This window comes from Acinonyx jubatus, chromosome A2 (assembly GCF_027475565.1).
Source record: "Acinonyx jubatus isolate Ajub_Pintada_27869175 chromosome A2, VMU_Ajub_asm_v1.0, whole genome shotgun sequence".
NCBI classification, from domain to species: Eukaryota; Metazoa; Chordata; class Mammalia; order Carnivora; family Felidae; genus Acinonyx; species Acinonyx jubatus.
Window position 1 is genome coordinate 68,874,037 of NC_069383.1, and position 18,373 is coordinate 68,892,409.

The window sequence follows — 18,373 nt, forward strand, 5'->3', positions numbered from 1 at the left end:
TGTCCTTTTAGTCATTTACTTGATCTGTGTTCATCTCCTAAATTAGCAGATGGGGTGAACTATGTAAATAAACTTCTCATCAGCATGAAATTGACTCCTCACATTCTGGTACCTGGAGAAGGCATTCTGCTGGGGCCCATAGGGTGCCTTCATGCATGCTATCAAAAAGCCATCCTTGACGGCCGCCTGGGTGGCTAAGTCGATTAAGCGTCCAACTTCAGCTCCGATCATGATCTTGCACTTTGTGAGTTCAAGCCCTGCGTCAGGCTCTGTGCTGACAGCTCAGAGCCTGGAGCCTACTTAGGATTCTGTGTCTCTCCATCTCTCTCTGTCCCTCTCCCACTTGTGATCTGTTTCTCTCTGTCTCTTAAAAATAAACAAACATTAAAAAAAAATTTTTTTTTAAAGCCATCCTCAAAATGTACTAATCACAGATGACTATGATGTGAGTATTGCTCAGCAGTTAGCTCTTTGCAGCAACAGTGGCTGGAACTTTATTTGGATTTGTTACCCATACAAAAAGCTAATTCTCAGTGCTGTCCTCTGTGAAGGATAGAAACAAAGATCACAGGGTACCATTTTTCAGAAGATAAACTGAGCTCAGTTAAAGGAGAAGCCCGTACTAGGTTGGGAATTTATTTTCTGATCCTGTATATTCCAACCCTGTCCATATATATGCCTTTGTCATAATTATTTTGAATCTTAATCAATTGTCATTTAGAAAATAGTTTTTCAGAATAATTGCAAAACCAGGCTTTCAGAAAATTCTTGAAATTTGTTATTCACACTCCTCTACCAAGAAGTTGAACTGGAATATACTAGAACTGCCTCCATATATCCCCAGCCATAAGGCTTTATCAAACAAACATAAGGTGTTTACAATTTTTCAGTAAGAAAGTTAAAAAAAATTTTTCACGGCCAACTTGACCAAGTAAAGTTTTAGGGATAAATAAACCTGAAGTCAGATGTTTACTCAAAATAGTTTTCATTTATTTACACACAAACATACAAATTCCCATCATAGGAAATTGATATTACTTTTTTCTGTCCATACATATCAAGAAATATTTTATTCAAACTCTTTGTAAGAATTTTGAATCAGTGTTTGGATCGCCACCTTGTGAATGAACCATTCATATGGTCTGGCCGAGCACATTGTCTGCGTTTTTATCCCACGCTGGCAGGGTGAAGCACTTTTGGTCTCCGTGTGCAGCATTGTCCCTGGAAATTTTATCCCACAGGTACGCAGCATGAGGACAGTTGTTTCTTTTTTCCTCTTCCCAGTTCATCCTGAATGGACATACCTGGTCCCATAAACAACTTATCGTATTGCTTTTGAGAGTCTGCGTAAAATGCCTTGTTTTGACATTCAGCATTTATGAGATCCTACCCCCAGGAATACTCCCCTCTCCCCTTTTCTTTAATTCAAGTTTTGGAGGTGATTTTGGTATAAACATCCAGTGTTAGTGATGACTGAGGTTGTTGCAGGCAAATCCGCCTGTCCCCAAATGCTACTCTGTACTTCTCAAGGTCAAGTGATTATACCCCATGATCCAAGACTTTGTTAGACTTGAATATAATGTGACACACCTTTTCTGGGGTTAGTTTTAGGGGGGAAAACTTGCCTTATATTTAGGCATGTGTGGTTAGGAATAAGCATGCAGATTTTGTAAGTAGTGCCCAAAATACTTAGCCTGTGGTTGTGCAGGGAGCACACTGTTAGAGGTATTTCACTTACCAAATTATTCTCCAGCTGTAAAGGAACAAGCAGTATTATCACAAAGCACAGCACTGATAAATTTGAAGAAGAGTCGTCTTTTCTAAATTTTTAGGCTCTCTGCAGACTGTAGCAAGCGTGGCAGCACGTACGTCATTTTGACAAGATGCCAAGCAGTCTTTCAGCAGGTTGTCTGGTGAAGAGCACTTAGGTACTATGGCAATGACTGCTATCGAAACGTCTCGAAAGATAAAATGGTAAAAACTTGTTTGCTGACACAGAAACGGAGACTGTTAAACTACCTGCAAATGATATAAGACTGAGAGTCCTTTTCATCTTCACAGTATTTCAAAATCTAAATCCCTGCTAACACCCCTTACAAGAAGTTGGTCTCCTGATTTTGCAGTTCGGAAAATAGAAGCTGCCGATGACGGGTATCTGGGCTGAAACCGAGGCTCAGAAGTTTCTTGTTTCCACTGCTTTCCTGAAATGAGCAGGATTGCTCAAGTTTGAGCAAGAGACCTCTCCCATATAAAGGTAGTTTAATTACTAGCCTGGTGGTTTAATCCAGTTCAGAGGCATTCCATGGGGCTTGTTGCTGCCTTACAAAACGCTGCTTTTGGAGTATTGGTAATTACCAAGTGAAGTCACTAACACTTTGAGTTTCTGGAAACTCGGGTGTCTGTGCAACTCTGCAGTCCCATCCTTTCTGCAGGCCATTGGTGTCAGTGGCCAAATTCACTAAGACTGAGTCTAGACTTCACTGAGCAGCGCTCACCTCTCCATTCTGTTGGCTCAGTCCGGCATTATCACCCTTGGTGACCCTCCTTTATGTTCCCCTGTTCCAGCCACGGGTTTTGTTTCTTGCGAATCTCTCCTCTCCAGTTTTGCTCATCTGACCCCACCCTTCCCTGCTCAGAAATCTTTTAGCAAGTCAAGATCCATCCTTTTGGGGAATGCTGAAGCATTGGAGCTTTGGGACTTTAGCATTTCCATGATTTGCTGTGATTTTGTTTCGGGGTAGTGCTTTTTAGTCGTAAAGGTTTTTCTCTGTCTCTAAAAAAAAATTTTTTTTAATGTTTTTATTTATTTTTGAGATAGAGGCAGAGCATGAGTAGGGGAGGAGCAGAGAGAGAGGGAGACACAGAATCTGAAGCAGGCTCCAGGCTCTGAGCGGTCAGCACAGAGCCCGACGCGGGGCTCAAACTCATGAACCGTGAGATCATGACCTGAGCTGAAGTTGGAGGCCCACAACCGACTAAGCCACCTAGGTACCCCTCTGTCTCTAGTCTTTTTAAGTTGGGCAGAAAAATGGAAATGGCCTGGAGTGACCTAACAATGTAGAATTTGGTATGTGTCCCTGCAGGTGGGTCTTTAAAAAGAGAACTACTGTCCCAGTTTTAGTGGGGACTGGTGATCTTCATTCTCCTTCCCTTGGATCTTTTGTTTGCTGTGTTTACATGACAATATAAGACTCGGGAGGAGTGTGCGGTGAGTGGCTCTGTCTGTGTGTTTAGGCCTGCTGTTTAACCTCACCTAAATTGGACTTAACCAGTCTTTCTCTTTTTCTCCTGAATTGACTTGCAAATTACCCAAGTATTCTGTGACTTCCCAGTAAATGGTAATTAGGACGTTTGCTTTAGAAATACATTTACAACTGAAAAAAAAGTGGATTTGGTAAACATTTCACATTCCTGAGGTTAGAAATGGTTTAGAACAGATATAGTGAACTCTGCAAACAAAGCTCCCCCCCCCCCAACCTTTTGGTAACATTTAGGGAGATTTAGTCACAGCGCAGACTAGGTAGGTAATTGAAGTACAGGCAAGAAAATTAACTGCCACTGAATGAGCTATTTGAATATAATGTAGTTTAAAAAAAAAAAACTACAACATATATTACTTTTCTTAAGAATATACGAGCATGTATTTCCCTTTCCCTACATAAATTTTGTTTATTCCATAAGCCCCTGGAACATAAATAAAATCAATTCCGTCATAGAAAAGAAAGTGGTATGCATCTTTTGAATGGTACCTTGCCCATAGGAGCCAACAGAGCTTTGATGAGGGAATGGTTTACACTGTAGTAATGGAAGGAAACATCATTTAACATTAATAAGGGCAACACAGCTGATATAGGCTAAAAAGTTGCTTCCTTAAGCAATGGACAAGTTCATGGTGCTTTGTGAGGGCAAAAACATGGTCCGTGAAGCGGTGACAGCCAGGGTATCAAGCGTTGTTGAAAACTGCTTTCAGATTATGTAATCACAAATTACACTCCAGCCTGGAAGGTGGTCACTTAGGAATAGGAGCCGTATCGACTGTGTTCTCACCAAAGGCATTTGTCCCTCTGCATTTAACAGAGCATTCAAATACACTTTTCATCTACATGCAAGTATATGTGTATGTGTGTTCATTCACATAGTGTGTATAAATCAGTCACTGGAGCTGCTCTCCTTAAAATCAGAAAGCAAGTAGTGATACATCAGTACATTCTTATTCTGCTAATTATCTCAAAGAGATGTTGTTTGTGTGTGTTTAAAATAGAAGTTTACCTTTAAAAAAAATCAAATAATTCAAAAGGTATGTAAAAAAGTAAGACTCTCAAACCCTTACTGCTTCCTTCTCTCTTCAAAAGGTAACCACTATTTTCTTACATATCCTTAAGAAAAAAAATCTAATTACATCCGTATTTATCTCCTTTTCTCTCTGTGTATCTATCACAAATTGTATCAGTTTCAATGTTGTATGTGTGTGTACACGCTTTAACACAAAGGGAATTTTTTTTTTTTTTAATGCTTATTTATTTATTTTTTGAGAGAGAAAAAGGGAGCAGGCCAGGGAGGGGCAGAGATAGGGAGACAGAATCCCAACCAGGCTCCGCGCTGTCAGCACAGAGCCCGATGTGGGACTCGATTCCACGAACTGTGAGATCATGACTTGAGTTAGATGTTAACCAACTGAGCCACCCAGGCTCCCCAAATAGAATATCTCTAAATACACCATATATCTTTTTTAAGTTGAAATGTATAGTTGACACACAATGTTATAGGAGTTTCAAGTGCATGCAGTAGACCTTAAAACTCTTTCTTCGTTGTACTTAATAGCTGTGTACATTTTTTTTTTAAGTTTTTCTAAGAAGTTTCCTATTGATGAATGTTTGTGTTGTTTCTAGTTTGGGGATACTGTAAGCAATGACAAGGTGAATATCCCCTACAGTGTATTTTGACATAATTTTGTGAGTATATGCAAATGATAAATTCCTAGCAATGAAAATGTCTAGGTCAAGGGGCATGTGCATAGTTTCAGTGTGAATAGATGTTGTCAGATGACATCAGTTTATCAATTTGAGCTTGATAGTGTATGAGTACACAAGAATACTCAATTTAGGAGCTTTTAAAAATACCTATTTTCTGAGTTCCTGACCCCACCTGAAGAAAACAGTTGTCCCATCATTACTTTGAGGACACTTGTGCCCTGCTAATTTTCTAACATCAAGGGCCATTACATGGTTTTACAGCCACCAAGGTGGTAGTTCTCACCGTCTTACTTCTCCCACATTTATCTTTCATCTGGGTGTCTGTGAAAGCCTCCTCATGGATTGATTCATTTTGACTCTTGACTCCCTTAAATCCGTTGTCCCCACAGCAGCCAGAGTTGGTCTGTTTAAAATGTAAATCAGATTAATTAATTCACTCCACACACTTTTAATGAAAGCTGACTACTCTGGTAGGTTCGGATGCGGCTGTGAAGAGCCAAGTCCCTGTTCAACGTTTGGTGGGTAGAAAAAGCCATCAAGAAAGTAAGTTTGGTGACAGGTGGGGTGGGGAGTGGCAGAGATGGGCAAGACAGGTGAAGGGGTGGGAGATAACAGGTTTCCAGTTATGCCGGGAATATGCCATGGGGATAAAAGGTACAGCATAGGGAATATAGTTAGTGACATTGTAATAGTGTTGTATGGTGACAGGTGGTGGCTACGCTAGTCGTGAGCACAGCACTAACATCTAGAGATGGTGAATCACTATATTGTACACCTGAAACTATCACGTTGTGTGTCAACTACACACAGTTCAACAAAAACAAATCTCTGACATCAGGTGGGTGTTAAGACTTTGAAGAAAAAAGAGGCAGATGAGGGTGAGGAAAAGGCTCAAGGCAGGATGGGATGTGGGGCAGGGGGTGCATTTTTTTAAAATTTTTTTTTAACGTTTTATTTATTTTTGAGACAGGGAGAGACAAAGCATGAACAGGGGAGGGTCAGAGAGAAGGAGACACAGAATCTGAAGCAGGCTCCCGGCTCTGAGCTGTCAGCACAGAGCCTGACGCGGGGCTTGAACTCACGGACCGCGAGATCATGACCTTAGCCGAAGTCGGCCGCTTAACCGACTGAGCCACCCAGGCGCCCCAGGGGGTGCATTTTAATAGGTGATCAGGAAAGCCTCTCACATGAGATCTTATTAAGCAGAAACCAGAGGAAATGAGACACGAGTGTGCCCTACAGAAACCATGTCTTCCTAATGGAAAACCATATAGCAGCTTCCTGTTGCACCTAGAATAGAACCCCAGCTCCTTCCCTGTGGCCCTATCTTCTCCACCCTCCATTTTGTACCATCCTCTGCTAGCGACACTGGCTGCCTTTATTCAGATATTCCAAGTTCACTCCCTCTTGCTTTTCCCTCTGCCTAAACATTCTTCCCTTCACATCTTGGGTCAACAGACGCTTGCTCAGAAAGACAGCCACATCACTTGCTGTCATAGTCTCCCTGGGTGTGTGTGTCTGCTCATCTAGAGTGTACTTTGATACCAGAGACCTACCTTGTATAACAGTTTCTGACACATAAATAGACATTTGATAAATATTTGTTGAGCAAATGAGTGGTAAACAAAAGCCAGGTGTTTCCAAGTTATAAACAAGGATATTAGAGCACAGATAGTGAGTGAATTACTTTGGCAAGTAATGACCACAGACTATGATGGTGGGACGTCAACTGTAAAGAAAGCAGCTAATTATATGAGAGCTTGCTTTCTCCTTTTCAGAGGCATCCATTCCTTCACCCAGCAAGCTCTGCCCTGGGTGCCGGGGATACAAACATAAATAAGAAGTGCATGGTTTTATCAGAAGTTTACCATCTCGTGGGGTGGTCACACCGGTAAAAAGACCCTCAGAGTACAACATATATGCAGTTGGGAAGGGCTGTCAGGGGTGTGCACAGGTTCTAAGGGAGGTGGGGCAAACTCCACAGCAAGGTCTGGAAGGCTTTCTGAATGGGAGATAGCCTTAAGGGAGGAGTCATCGTTCACCAGTGGAAGCCAAAGACAAAAGACATGGTCAGGTTTGCGTTTGAAGAAGGATAATTCAGTTTCAGTGTGGACAGTGCCATGTAGGAGGGCAAGACTGAAGGCTGGGTAGCCTTTTAGGGGGCTGTAAGCCAGGGATGGTGGGGAGAAGGGATGGCATTAATGTAAAGTGATACCGGTTAGAAATTCATAAGAGGATATCAAATACCTCAAGGGGCTGGGGTTTGTATCTAATATGGTGTGAACTTGAAATAATAATGGAAATCATATGATGTTGTCCATATTATGCTTAAAGGTTGAATTAAGAGAAAACAAACAAAAAAAAACTTTTTAAATCTTTCTCTTGCTGTGTTTCAGCTGCCATCATTTGTAAAAAGAGGATAGTAATAAAACCTACATATCCACAGGATTGTTGTCAGGATTTACAAAAATAATGCATTTAAAAGACATAGGCTAGAACTGAGCACATAGTTTGCATGATGTGTTAGTTATTAATTTTAAATTATAGCATGTCAACTAATAGATTCTTGCAGAGATATCTAGCTCCTTCCACTCTGCCCCAGTCCTAGGTAATTTTCCCTGCTGTGTGCTCAACAGCTATCTCTAGGTCATGCATTCTTCTTTGGACTTTAGAAAACCAAATAAAAGGAGACAACTTGAAAAATAATTATTTTTATAAAACACTACTCAAAGGAATGGAGTGTGCTAAAGGGGACTAGAAAAGATTCTTAAAAATATTAGAAAATAGGGGTGCCTAGGTAGCTCAGTCAGTTAAGTGTCCAACTCTTGATTTTGACTTGGGTCATTTTCTCAGTTTGTGAGTTTGAGCCCCACAACAGGCTCTGCCCTGACAGTATGGAGCTTGCTTGGGATTCTCTCTCTCTCTCTCTCCCCCTTTCTCTTTACTCCTCCCCTGCTCATGCTCTCTCTCTGAAAATAAATATACTTTTAAAAAATATTAGAAAATGACTCTATTTTACACCCAAAACTAATATAACACTGTATGCTAACTGTATTGCAATTAAAATTTAGTACTTCATAAAGAAAAGAAAAGAAAAAGTATTAGAAAATGATTAATTTTCTTATCATTTTTCCATTTGTTGACCAAATATTTGTTGAGGGCTAACTCTATACTAGGAGCTGGAGTTACAAAGATGAATATGGTACCATTGCCTTCAAAATAACCAGTACTAAGGGAAGTGAAAGAATATAAACATGTAGCATCATAGTTCTTTAAAAATTACTGTCATAGAGTTTGTTAAAAATTAATTTTGGTAGGCAAAATAGTTTTTAAAAGAAGAAAATTCAGATAGAAAAGAGTAAATAGCAATAAAATGTTGGCCTCCTAGTCCCACAGATAACCTATTTTTCCAGAGGCAAACGTTTTTACCAAGGTCGCGTTTTATTCTTTTGTTGTGAGTTTCTTCTGTTTCTGTTTTTTTGCCAAGTGCACGCAGGATTAGTTTGAACACAATACTTTTTTATTTTAATTAAACTTTTAGAATAAAATGTGTGGTCTTTCATGTTTAAAAGTATTGAAAATTATGCTACTAGTCCATTGTTGATAGAGTGCTCTGAATATATTTTCTAGAATTGATAGACACATTTCTGCTAATCTGTCCTTTCATTTATCTTGTTTCTAATTGTGACTAAAGTATGCATTTAAAAGGTATCCAGTTTAAGAAATGTTTATTGACTGTAAAATTAAGGAGATAATATGCCATGTGACAGCCCACAAGTCCCATGTGGAGTATGATCATTTAGCAAACCAGTGTAAACTTTTTGGTAGGATTAGGTCTTTTGCCAAATAAAAGACTGGCTCTTAGCCTGATACATATAGAACTCTACTGTGATTCAGGTATGAAACCATATAGTAATCATACCTCAGCTGCAAGTTGTTTAAAGAATATATTAGCTGTTTCCATTTTCTGCTGCAACAGGGCAGTGTGCTTTTCATTGATGATGGTCATTACCTTTTCATTGTCACCTTTTATGGAAAAATCCTTTTGCTAAGTATTATACTGAGTACTTCATACCATTTGTTGGATCCAAATTCTTACGTCAGTAAAAATGTTACTCACATTTAATAAATGAGGGACTTGAGGTACAGAGATTTTACGAACTTGTACCGAATACCAGCTAGCTAAGTGGCAGAGTGATGAACTGAGCTCAGGTTTCTGACTCCAAAGCCTGTATTCTTGTTCCTACAGTGTCCTTCTGTTGGTGAGCAGTGGCAGAATTCAGATACAGATCCATATTTAAGATGGCACATGTTGACTATGTTTTTTTTTTTAATGTTTGTGTATTTTTGAGAGAGAGGGAGCATGAGTGGGGCAGGAGCGCGGGGCGGGGGGGTGGGGGACAGAATATTCAAAGTGGGCTCTGCACTGACAGCAGACAGCCCAATGCAGGGCTCTAACTCAAAAACTGTGAGATTATGACCTGAGCCGAAGTTGGACACTCAACTAACTGAGCTACCCAGGCATCCCATGACTTTTTTTTTTAGTACAGTCACCTTTTCTCTGAAAAGTTATTTTCTTCAAGAAGAGTGGCATGTAGGAAGATAGAACACGAAGAGAATACCCAGCTCAACTAGCTGATCAGCCATAATGATTGATGATGCAGAGAAGTGGCCTTCATTGAATGTGCTGAAGGATATTGGAATAAAGAGCTTTTTCCTTCTCTTTGGACTTTGAAATCTACATCAAGGAGAAAAAGTTAAAAAGGAATTATCAAGGGCATTGCCTGTGTAATACTGCAACATTTTGAAGGAAACTTGTTGAGGGAATGTGTCAAGAACAAGCCAGCTTGAGCATCTCCTCTTTAAGGTATTAAGTTCTCCCCATAGGGTTTCGAGCCATTGGCAGTTAGGATATTTGAACTGATCATCCCATTGAAAACAAATAAAAATGGATAATATACTTTAATATATTTTGTTCAAGACTTTTCAAATTCATGAGCTAGTGAGGAATATTCAAGCCAAAATTTAGGTGGGATAAGCAGAACCCTAAAGCTGGCTTTGGCCTTCAAGGCATTTGCCAAACACCTGAACTTGAGCATTAATTTTTGATGTCCCAAGGGACAACCAGGTACTGCCTAAAGTGCTAAGTCTAAAAGAAAGGGGTAGAAAAGGCAAGGCAAGCAAGACACTTAGGTCACAAAATGTAAGGAGGCACCTAGTCTCGGGTGCTGACCTTGTATTGAACATCTCTGGTACTGAGTGCCTCCTTCAAGTCTCTACATTAGGGACCAGTCTTGCCTTACCCAATTCCTGGTCCTGAAAAAGTTCATCTTCCATAAAGCTGGCACTCAAAGGGTTATACTAACCTCAGTGTAAGGGCAAAGTAAAAATGCTCACTTTTACTATTCTGGGCTATAAGGAAACTTGCTTTGGTTCTGGAGGGAAAGAAAAGGGAGAGGGTTCCCTCCCCTAGAGGTAATTAGGAATTTTAACCTTGTCTCACATGGGTTTGAATGCTGAATTTATGTTTCTTGGGTGATATGAAAACTCCCAAGCTGGCAAAATCTTAAATTGGTAGTATCCACAGGTATCTGACAGGAGCAAACACACATTTTCTCAAAAGGAGCCCACCTTCAACCCAGACCTCAAAGAATTTTCATAGATATTGTTGCAAGGAAACTGAACAGCTCATAGTCTAAAATCTGAAGTCACACAAGGCAACAAGGTACTTTAAGAAAAGATAGCAAAAAACAACAGGCAGCATTTTAAACCTACTAAGTCTTAAAATTTCAAAATTATCAAAAATAAAATTAGTGTTTTTATTTGTTTTAAAAAATTAAAAAGGGTGAAAATATTTATAATGATTAAAATTTAAAACTGAACATTTCAAAATTCTGGTTTTAACAACAGATTAAACACAGATGAAGAGAGAATTAGTGAATTGGAAGATTCTAGTTAGAACTTAGCAATGAGAGACAAAGGGAGATTGACATAGAGGAAAGTATGAGATGGTTTAATAGGTATAAAAGAAAACCAGAAGGAAAAGAGAGATGATGGCTAAAAATGCTCCACAACTATTAAAAGCTATCAATCCACAGATTCAAGAAGTACAACAAATAGCAAGTGGGACATTAAATAAAAATAATCTAGACTAAACACGTCAGAGTGAAGCTGCTGGATACCAAGGCTGAAGAGAAGCTCATAGATGGCCAGAGAGAAAAGCAAATGGCCTTCAAAGGAGAATGGTTGAACTGACAATTAACTTAAAAACAGGAACAGTGGAAGCCAGAAGACATAGGAATGGTGTTTTCCATGTGTGAAAGAGAAAAACCTTTCAACCTAGAATTCTAGACCCTGTAAAAATGTCTTCTGGGAACAAGGATAAAATAAAGACATAGCAAAACTCAGAATGTATATAACCATCAGGCCCTTACTAAAGGAAATTCTAGAATACTGCAGGTAGAAGGAATGTGATCCAGATGACAGTTTTGAGATGCAGTAAGGAAGGAATGGCAAAGTGGTAAATGTTTAGTCTAAGTAGAATTGTGTGAATTTAAATATATGTGTAATGGTAATTATAATGTGTCATGTTTTTAAAGCTAGAATTAAAATACATGACCATAAGATGGGAGGGTTGCTTATAATGTAAGTTGTATAAAATGCATGTATTATACAGGAGGAAGTTAACAAAGACCATGAGTGTGTATATTAAAATTTCCAGGGTATAAACTCTTAGAGTAGTAACAGATTGTGGAACTTGCAAATAGTAGGGAGATGTCAGGGGAAAGAAGGCAAGAAAGGAAAGAAAAGAAAAATTGAAAAGATGGATGTGTTTTATAGATTAGATTTATGAAGGTGACATGCTCAGAGACCAAAATTTCATGTCATAAAACTGTGCCACTAACTAGGTTTCCAGCCTGTCTCACTATGAGCATCATTGGTGGCAAAGCAGTGTGCAATAGACGAGTAGAGAACCAGAACCAACATAGGAGTGGCATTTCCTGCAAAAAACAAAAACAAAAAAACAAAAAAGCCTTGAGTTGCCAAGATGCTTTGGTCAGAATTGCAGTGAAATTAAGGAGAAACCAATATCCTGAAAGTCCCTGGCCTAATGAAACTAAATAATAGGTTTTGATATTTTATATTCAAATTGAAGTAATTTCAGTGTCACTGATACCAAGTCTCCAGTTGTTGGCTGGTTCATTTGGTTTTAACACCAGTGACACAATCACGTAACGGGTCTTGGCACCAGTGATATTTCCCAGCAAGATACTGAAACTCACCCTGTTTAAATCCCAGGCACGTGGGCCTAACTCTCCCTTGACTGGGCAGGAGCAGTGCTGCCAGACTGTGTATACAAGGGTTAACTCACTTGGGAGAAACCAAGAGGCATGCTAAGGGATCAAGACATGACATGCTGCCCATTGTTTGTAGCTCCAGGATCAAAATATACAATTATACATGCCAAATAAATTCTAAACCTGTAAGGTAGAAAAGGAGGGGTGGCTCTTACTACAGGTGCCAGAAGCATTAAATAACCTCCTCAGACAAGGTGCACCACTGTTGTCTTGAATGCTGCAGGTCCCTCCGTCTGGCATTTTCCCCCATGCTAGACAATGTGCATTCACTGCAGGAGTCTCTGTTAAGCCTCTGTCTCCCAGACCTGCTGGCTCCTGGTGCCCGGCCCTGACACAGAGGTGCCTTTGTGAATGTAATTACCTTCCTCTGTATTAGAAATGTTCTGTTTAGAGCTGTAGTTGCAGGTACAGCTACAATAAGCAGGAATTAGCATGCAAAAAGACCTGCTGTGGCCCTGACTTCTTTATCAGCAATCATTCTTAAGGCTTGTTTTGTTCCTCAGATTGATTGGGTAGGTGTGATACCATCCAAGATGAAGAGCTTTAAAAGAAGAAAAAAAGATATTGGAGATAGCTAGCTAGCTGTGTGTGTGTGTGTGTGTGTGTGTGTGTGTGTGTGTGTGTGTGTGTGTGTGAGAGAGAGAGAGAGAGAGAGAGAGAGAGAGAAATCCTGTTGTATTCTATCTTTTGACAATTTCATGCCTGACAGAGCTGCCAGAGTAAACTTGCGTGGATGATTCCAGCAACTTAAGAACTGATTAAACTCCCTTGGGCTTTCCACAGTATCCATATCAAAAAAAGCATGAGAAGCAAAAGAAAGAATTCTGATGTCATGGTGATACTATGGCCAGTGTCTCTGAGCCTAACTGGCCTGTGTCAGTTTTAGACTCCTAACTGTAAGTTAAGTGAGACCAACCCTTGAAGAAGTTTTCCTAGACTTTAAGTAGAATGATGATGGAGAGGGTTTAGAATGGTACAAAATAGGAATGGAGCCAGAGTGGATAATTAAACTAGATCTGAGTTTTGATTCTAGTTTATTTATATATAGGTCTCCCCTGAGATGCCTTTTACTGTTCCTGTCTGTTACTTAAGAAAGCCCACTAAATTAAAAAATACAATAATTTTCCCTCTTTGGAGAAAGTGCTTTAATGAATAGTAAGAGATTAGATGATTGCTTATTGTATTTATGAATTTCCCCCCCAAGTGACTTTACTGTGTGCACAAAGGAAATTTGGGGCTAACCAGAGTGTCTGAGGGCAGAGATGTCCAGAGAACCAGTGAGGAAGACCTAAGGCAGGCAAATGTGTAGATTTTCTTATAGGGCAAGAAGATTTAAAGATTTATTTTAGGTGGCACACACTTTGTAATTCATTAATTTTTTAATGGCCAAAGTCATGATTTTTGTGTTGCTGACGCAGGCTGTTGGACAGCATGGAATGTTGCCCTTTATTATAAAGTTGCCTGTTCAGAATGGCTGATCACTTAGTAAAAATTGTAAGTGGCACAAGTAGATTTCAAGTCAGACAGGTTTGTGTTGTGATGTAAGACTGGAGAATGGGTATTCACCGTGAAGTGAAGGATTTATCAAGGAATCTGGGAGAGAAACATTCTCCCTGTTGGAACTTTAAAAGCCTTTTTCACATCCTGCTTCCCTTTTCATTGCACTGGAGCCACAGGTCAGGTATTGCCTGAGGCAGCCTTACAAATTGGCACCTGCCTTTGTGCCTTAGACCTGAAGACAGTGGTGGGGAGAGGAGGCCAGGGAAATTTAAGAAGTCTTTTTCTCTAGCCTTTTGCAAAGTTAGCTCTCCTTGGGAATTGGACTTAGATGCCTGTGGTGTGAGAGAGGCCACAGGCACCTCCTGACCCTGGAGAGTGATTTGCTGCAGGGAGACGCCTGAGGTGCTATGCTGTGGAAGGGTACAGGCTCCAGGAGAGGCAAGGAGACACAGCCATCTTCGTCCCCCTCCCTCCTTACGTTAGTACTGCAGGTGTTACCTCCTCAGGACTTGTGTGGTTATTCCCTCATTTATTCCTAAACCCCTGGCCCCATAGGATAGCTTTCTTTCTTGGCTTTTCCTTCTCCCTTTTCTCAAATAATTAGAAACCTATGGCCTCTCTTCACGGTCTGACGTTCACTCTCTAGCACGCATAGATTACTGGACCACATTGTCTGATTCCAGGTAGGAAAAATACGGCATCCTCCTGACCATTTTTCCTTTGGTGTTTCATAGTGCAGCTCCACTCTTCCCTTAGATTTGTTCTTGCTTGTCTGTGTTTTGATCAGGATGTTTCTAATTTCAGATCATGTCTTCCCATGGCCTTCTGATCATATTGAAGGCACATAACATTAGAGGGGCTAGCAGCTGTCTTCCTCTCCTTTTTTCAAATTTTAATATCCCAGTACAAAATTATCAACTAAGCGCTGTTGTATCCCCCTAAAATTATAGATCTTTATTTGAAAACTAAAAGCTTGGCTTTGGTTTCTAATATATTTTTCCAAGAAATTGAGTTTGTTTTCCCAGTAGGAGCCTGACAGCATATCCCAGAGCCTCTCGTTTCTCTTTTTCATTGTGTTTTCTTTTTTGTGTGAGTTGGCAAAGTCAAATCAGTGTCACCAGAAACATGCCCCAGCTGACAGCCAAAGATTTTGCCGAGTGTTCTCTAGCCCCTGGTTCCTGACCCCTGGTTGCTTATTTTCTGAATTAGGCAACACTGATATAGGCAAGATATAAGAGCATGAAGAAAACCCAAAACATCATGGAGAAAGTGCAGACAATGTGGAGCTGTGTGGAATTCACTGCCTGTCTACCTTCTGGTTAAAGAATGCTCAGTGGAAAGGGTGGTATTTGGGGGTTAAATGAATGAAGAGGTGATATTCAAGGTGTTGATGTTCCCAGCTTAGCATTCATCAAGGAAGTTGCACGGTGACAGGTGTACCTTGTTTGATCAGATGAGTGAGGCATTGAACAGCTTTATTTAAGAGGAACCAGGCTGACCAGAGAGAGGAAAATGGGAAAGTAAAGTCATTACAAAGCTTTGAGAAGAATGAGAATATGGGGCCTAATCCACAGGACTGCCAAGACCAAAGATGGCGGTAGAGTTTTGGAAACAACAAATAGAAAGGAAATTTGGGTAATATGGCTGAGTAATAAAAGAGATGTTAGACCATACCAGTCCTTCCCCACTCCAACCTCCCAAGAAAACCCCACAAAACCACATACCATGAATTTAAAAAGAAGAAAAGGATAACTCAGAACCACAGAATGATGGTCTCAACCATGGAATGGTTATTAATGCTACTGATGAAGGAAAAGCTCCAAAACATGTACAGTTGCAGTGGTTATCTCTAGCTGGTGAAAATTAAGCAATTTTAATTTCTAATGCTTTTCTATATTGTCTATGATGAGCAGTTAATATTTTATAATGAGGGGAGAAACATTTTGAAGGAAAAGTATTACCAGCAAAAAAATAGACTGAAGTTTGGCTCTAAAATGTGAATATTTGGGAGGTGAGGGTAAAAGTAAAAACTAATAGGTTTAGTAAAAAACACGATTTGTGGGAGGAAGAATTGTATCAGCTTATTAAAAATTACTCTAAAGAGATTGTTTAAAAAGTCAGCATTATGGCAGTGTTTCTTTCACTATATATGGAGAGCCAGATGTGAAAAAGATTTAACTGATCTTAATTTAAATTGGTTATTTGGCATCTAATTTGAATATCTCCCAAACACTGTCTGCATGGGAGTAAATGACTAGCACAACTCCTAGGAAGGTTTGGAGGCAAAATGAGGAAAAGGAAGTGAAAATAGTGAAACAAACGGGTGAAAGTGTTGCTCTCACACAGTAATGATCACAGGGGAAGGACTGGATGCTGTGCATGGATATTGGCATTCTGTACTTTTCATCCTTGAAAAAGCTGGGGGAGGTGGAAAGATTGGAGAGTCCTATCCTGAGTTTTGGACTTTCTCTGGGCACTGCCTCCAAGGATCTCCCCTGAGGAAGCCAATAGTTTGGCCCTTAATAAATGTGCAGTTGATGGATTATCGTCCTGAGCATCACTTTGCATGTATAAAACCACTTTGTGGTTCTTCTTTTCAGTTAGGCATTTAACAGTTTCGGGGGTAGACAAGATACAAAAGTGTAGGTTGATTGGCAAGCATTACATGATGTGGATTTGCCCCCCCCCCTTTCTTTTAAATATCTATATAGAAAGGACAAAGATATCTTAACACATTCATGGGTGAGTTGACTGGGAAGTAGCCAACACAACAGAATCCAGATTCCAAGCATTTGTTCTGGTTAGAAGGATGGGCGAAGCTAGGATGAATTTAAATAGGGTGAAACAAAGTCCTAATTATGTTACTTATTTAAGGCAACTAATTAAGTTATAGTAGACCTAGGTTACTAGCAATTCGTATGAAAAAGACTAAGGGTCTTATTACCCACAGTCGCAGTTTGAGTCAGGAGTGTAATGATGGAGTCAGAAAGCAAAGGCTATAGTAACAGATCTGTAGTGTTAAGGAACCTTGACAGTGGAGCCTAGCATCAAGCAAAAATACCTGCAATCCAACATCACTAGACCTTACTAAATGTCACTGGGCTTGGCTAGTTCTGTTGAATCTGGATGGATTCATTATTTTCTTTAGTGGAAATTTTTAGGTATTAGAAATCTGTGAAAGAAATGGTACTAAATCATTAGGTGTTGAAAAGGGGTGACTTCCTTCCCATTTGGCCTGCCTAACGTACAATATATGTCTTGTGGTTTTCATCAGAACGCTACATTTCTAGGCACACATCAGTTCTCAAGGCCTCCCCATGCATTATTTTGACACTAGAAATTGTTTGAAGATTTTGCTCTAGTTGTTGATTGCTCTACACACAGCTCTTAAATGGGTAGGAATTATTGTAAATATTTTAAGGCTTTAGAATAAGCATTTATCAATGTTTCATACCCTTGGGGAGAAGGGGCAAATATGTGAATAAATTAGGGGATCCACGAACCCCTTCAAAAGGTATATAATTTTTTACGTATGTGTAATTTTTTTCTGGGAAAGAGTCCAACACTTTCATCGGAGTCTTAAACAATATAAAGAACAAACCTCTTCCCTTGCCACCTATATAATTTGCTTCCTAGTATGTAAACAAAGGGGCCTCTTGGTTTTTGCTGTCCATCTTCTGAGTACAGACCCTCCTTGAGATGCCAGTGACTGACTTGCCATCGGTAGGGATTTAAAGAGATGTTGCGGGCAGAGTTCCAAAAGTGTTTTAATCAAAATCTAGCCATTGCAATAAACAAGAAGTGCCTCCCTCTTTCTCACACTGCACAATGAAATTTGTTTTATTTTTGAAAAACAAAATTCAGATTTGTTACTTGCAGAATTTGGGTTATTTTTTTTCTGTTCCCCTTTCAGTTTGTGAGTACAAATTTGGTCTTCTCCAGGAATATTTTGTTCTGAGGTAAGTTCCAGAAAAGCTTGATCTTCTCAATGGGATATGTGTTTCATGTGGTTTTTCTTCCTTTTCAAATGTACAGGGTGCCAAAGCATGCTTTCTGCGGGACATTCCTTTCTCGGCCATCTACTTCCCATGCTATGCTCATGTGAAGGCTTCCTTTGCAAATGAAGATGGGCAGATTAGTCCCGGAAGCTTGCTCTTGGCTGGCGCCATAGCTGGTGAGTGGCCCTCACAGGGCTCTGTTCTTCCCCTCTCCCATGTCACTACCTTGGAATTTTGATTGGGCACATGTGAGGTAGGCTACAGATTGCTTTGAATGGCTACTGAAAAGAAAGGAGAAGAAATTAACCTTCTGGCAGAATAGATTAGGCAAGCTTAATTTCTTGCCAGGAAGGTCCAGAAAAATTTGGTGCATTTTTTGGCATTGTTGAATTCCAAGTTCCCTATAGTTTCATAATTCCACTTCACAGCATACCAGTGATGACTGTTTAGCTGAAAGTTTTTACAAATTTGAATCATTGTGCTTTAAAGTGTCTAACTGAAATGGTACATAAATGCTTGTCCAGAATCTAGATAAAAGTGACGT

General features: G+C 39.8%; 1 protein-coding gene across 8 annotated transcripts in view; it reads left to right on the plus strand.

Moving 5' to 3' along the window:
* The window catches only part of SLC25A13 (solute carrier family 25 member 13), a 183,779-nt gene that overhangs the window by 153,010 nt on the left and 12,396 nt on the right, over window positions 1–18,373 (plus strand). For all 8 annotated transcript variants that reach the window (XM_053218425.1, XM_027071932.2, XM_053218423.1 and 5 more), the window contains one exon: window positions 17,867–18,005. In XM_053218425.1, coding sequence (XP_053074400.1) covers window positions 17,867–18,005 — 139 coding nt within the window. The remainder of the gene's footprint in view (window positions 1–17,866; window positions 18,006–18,373) is intronic.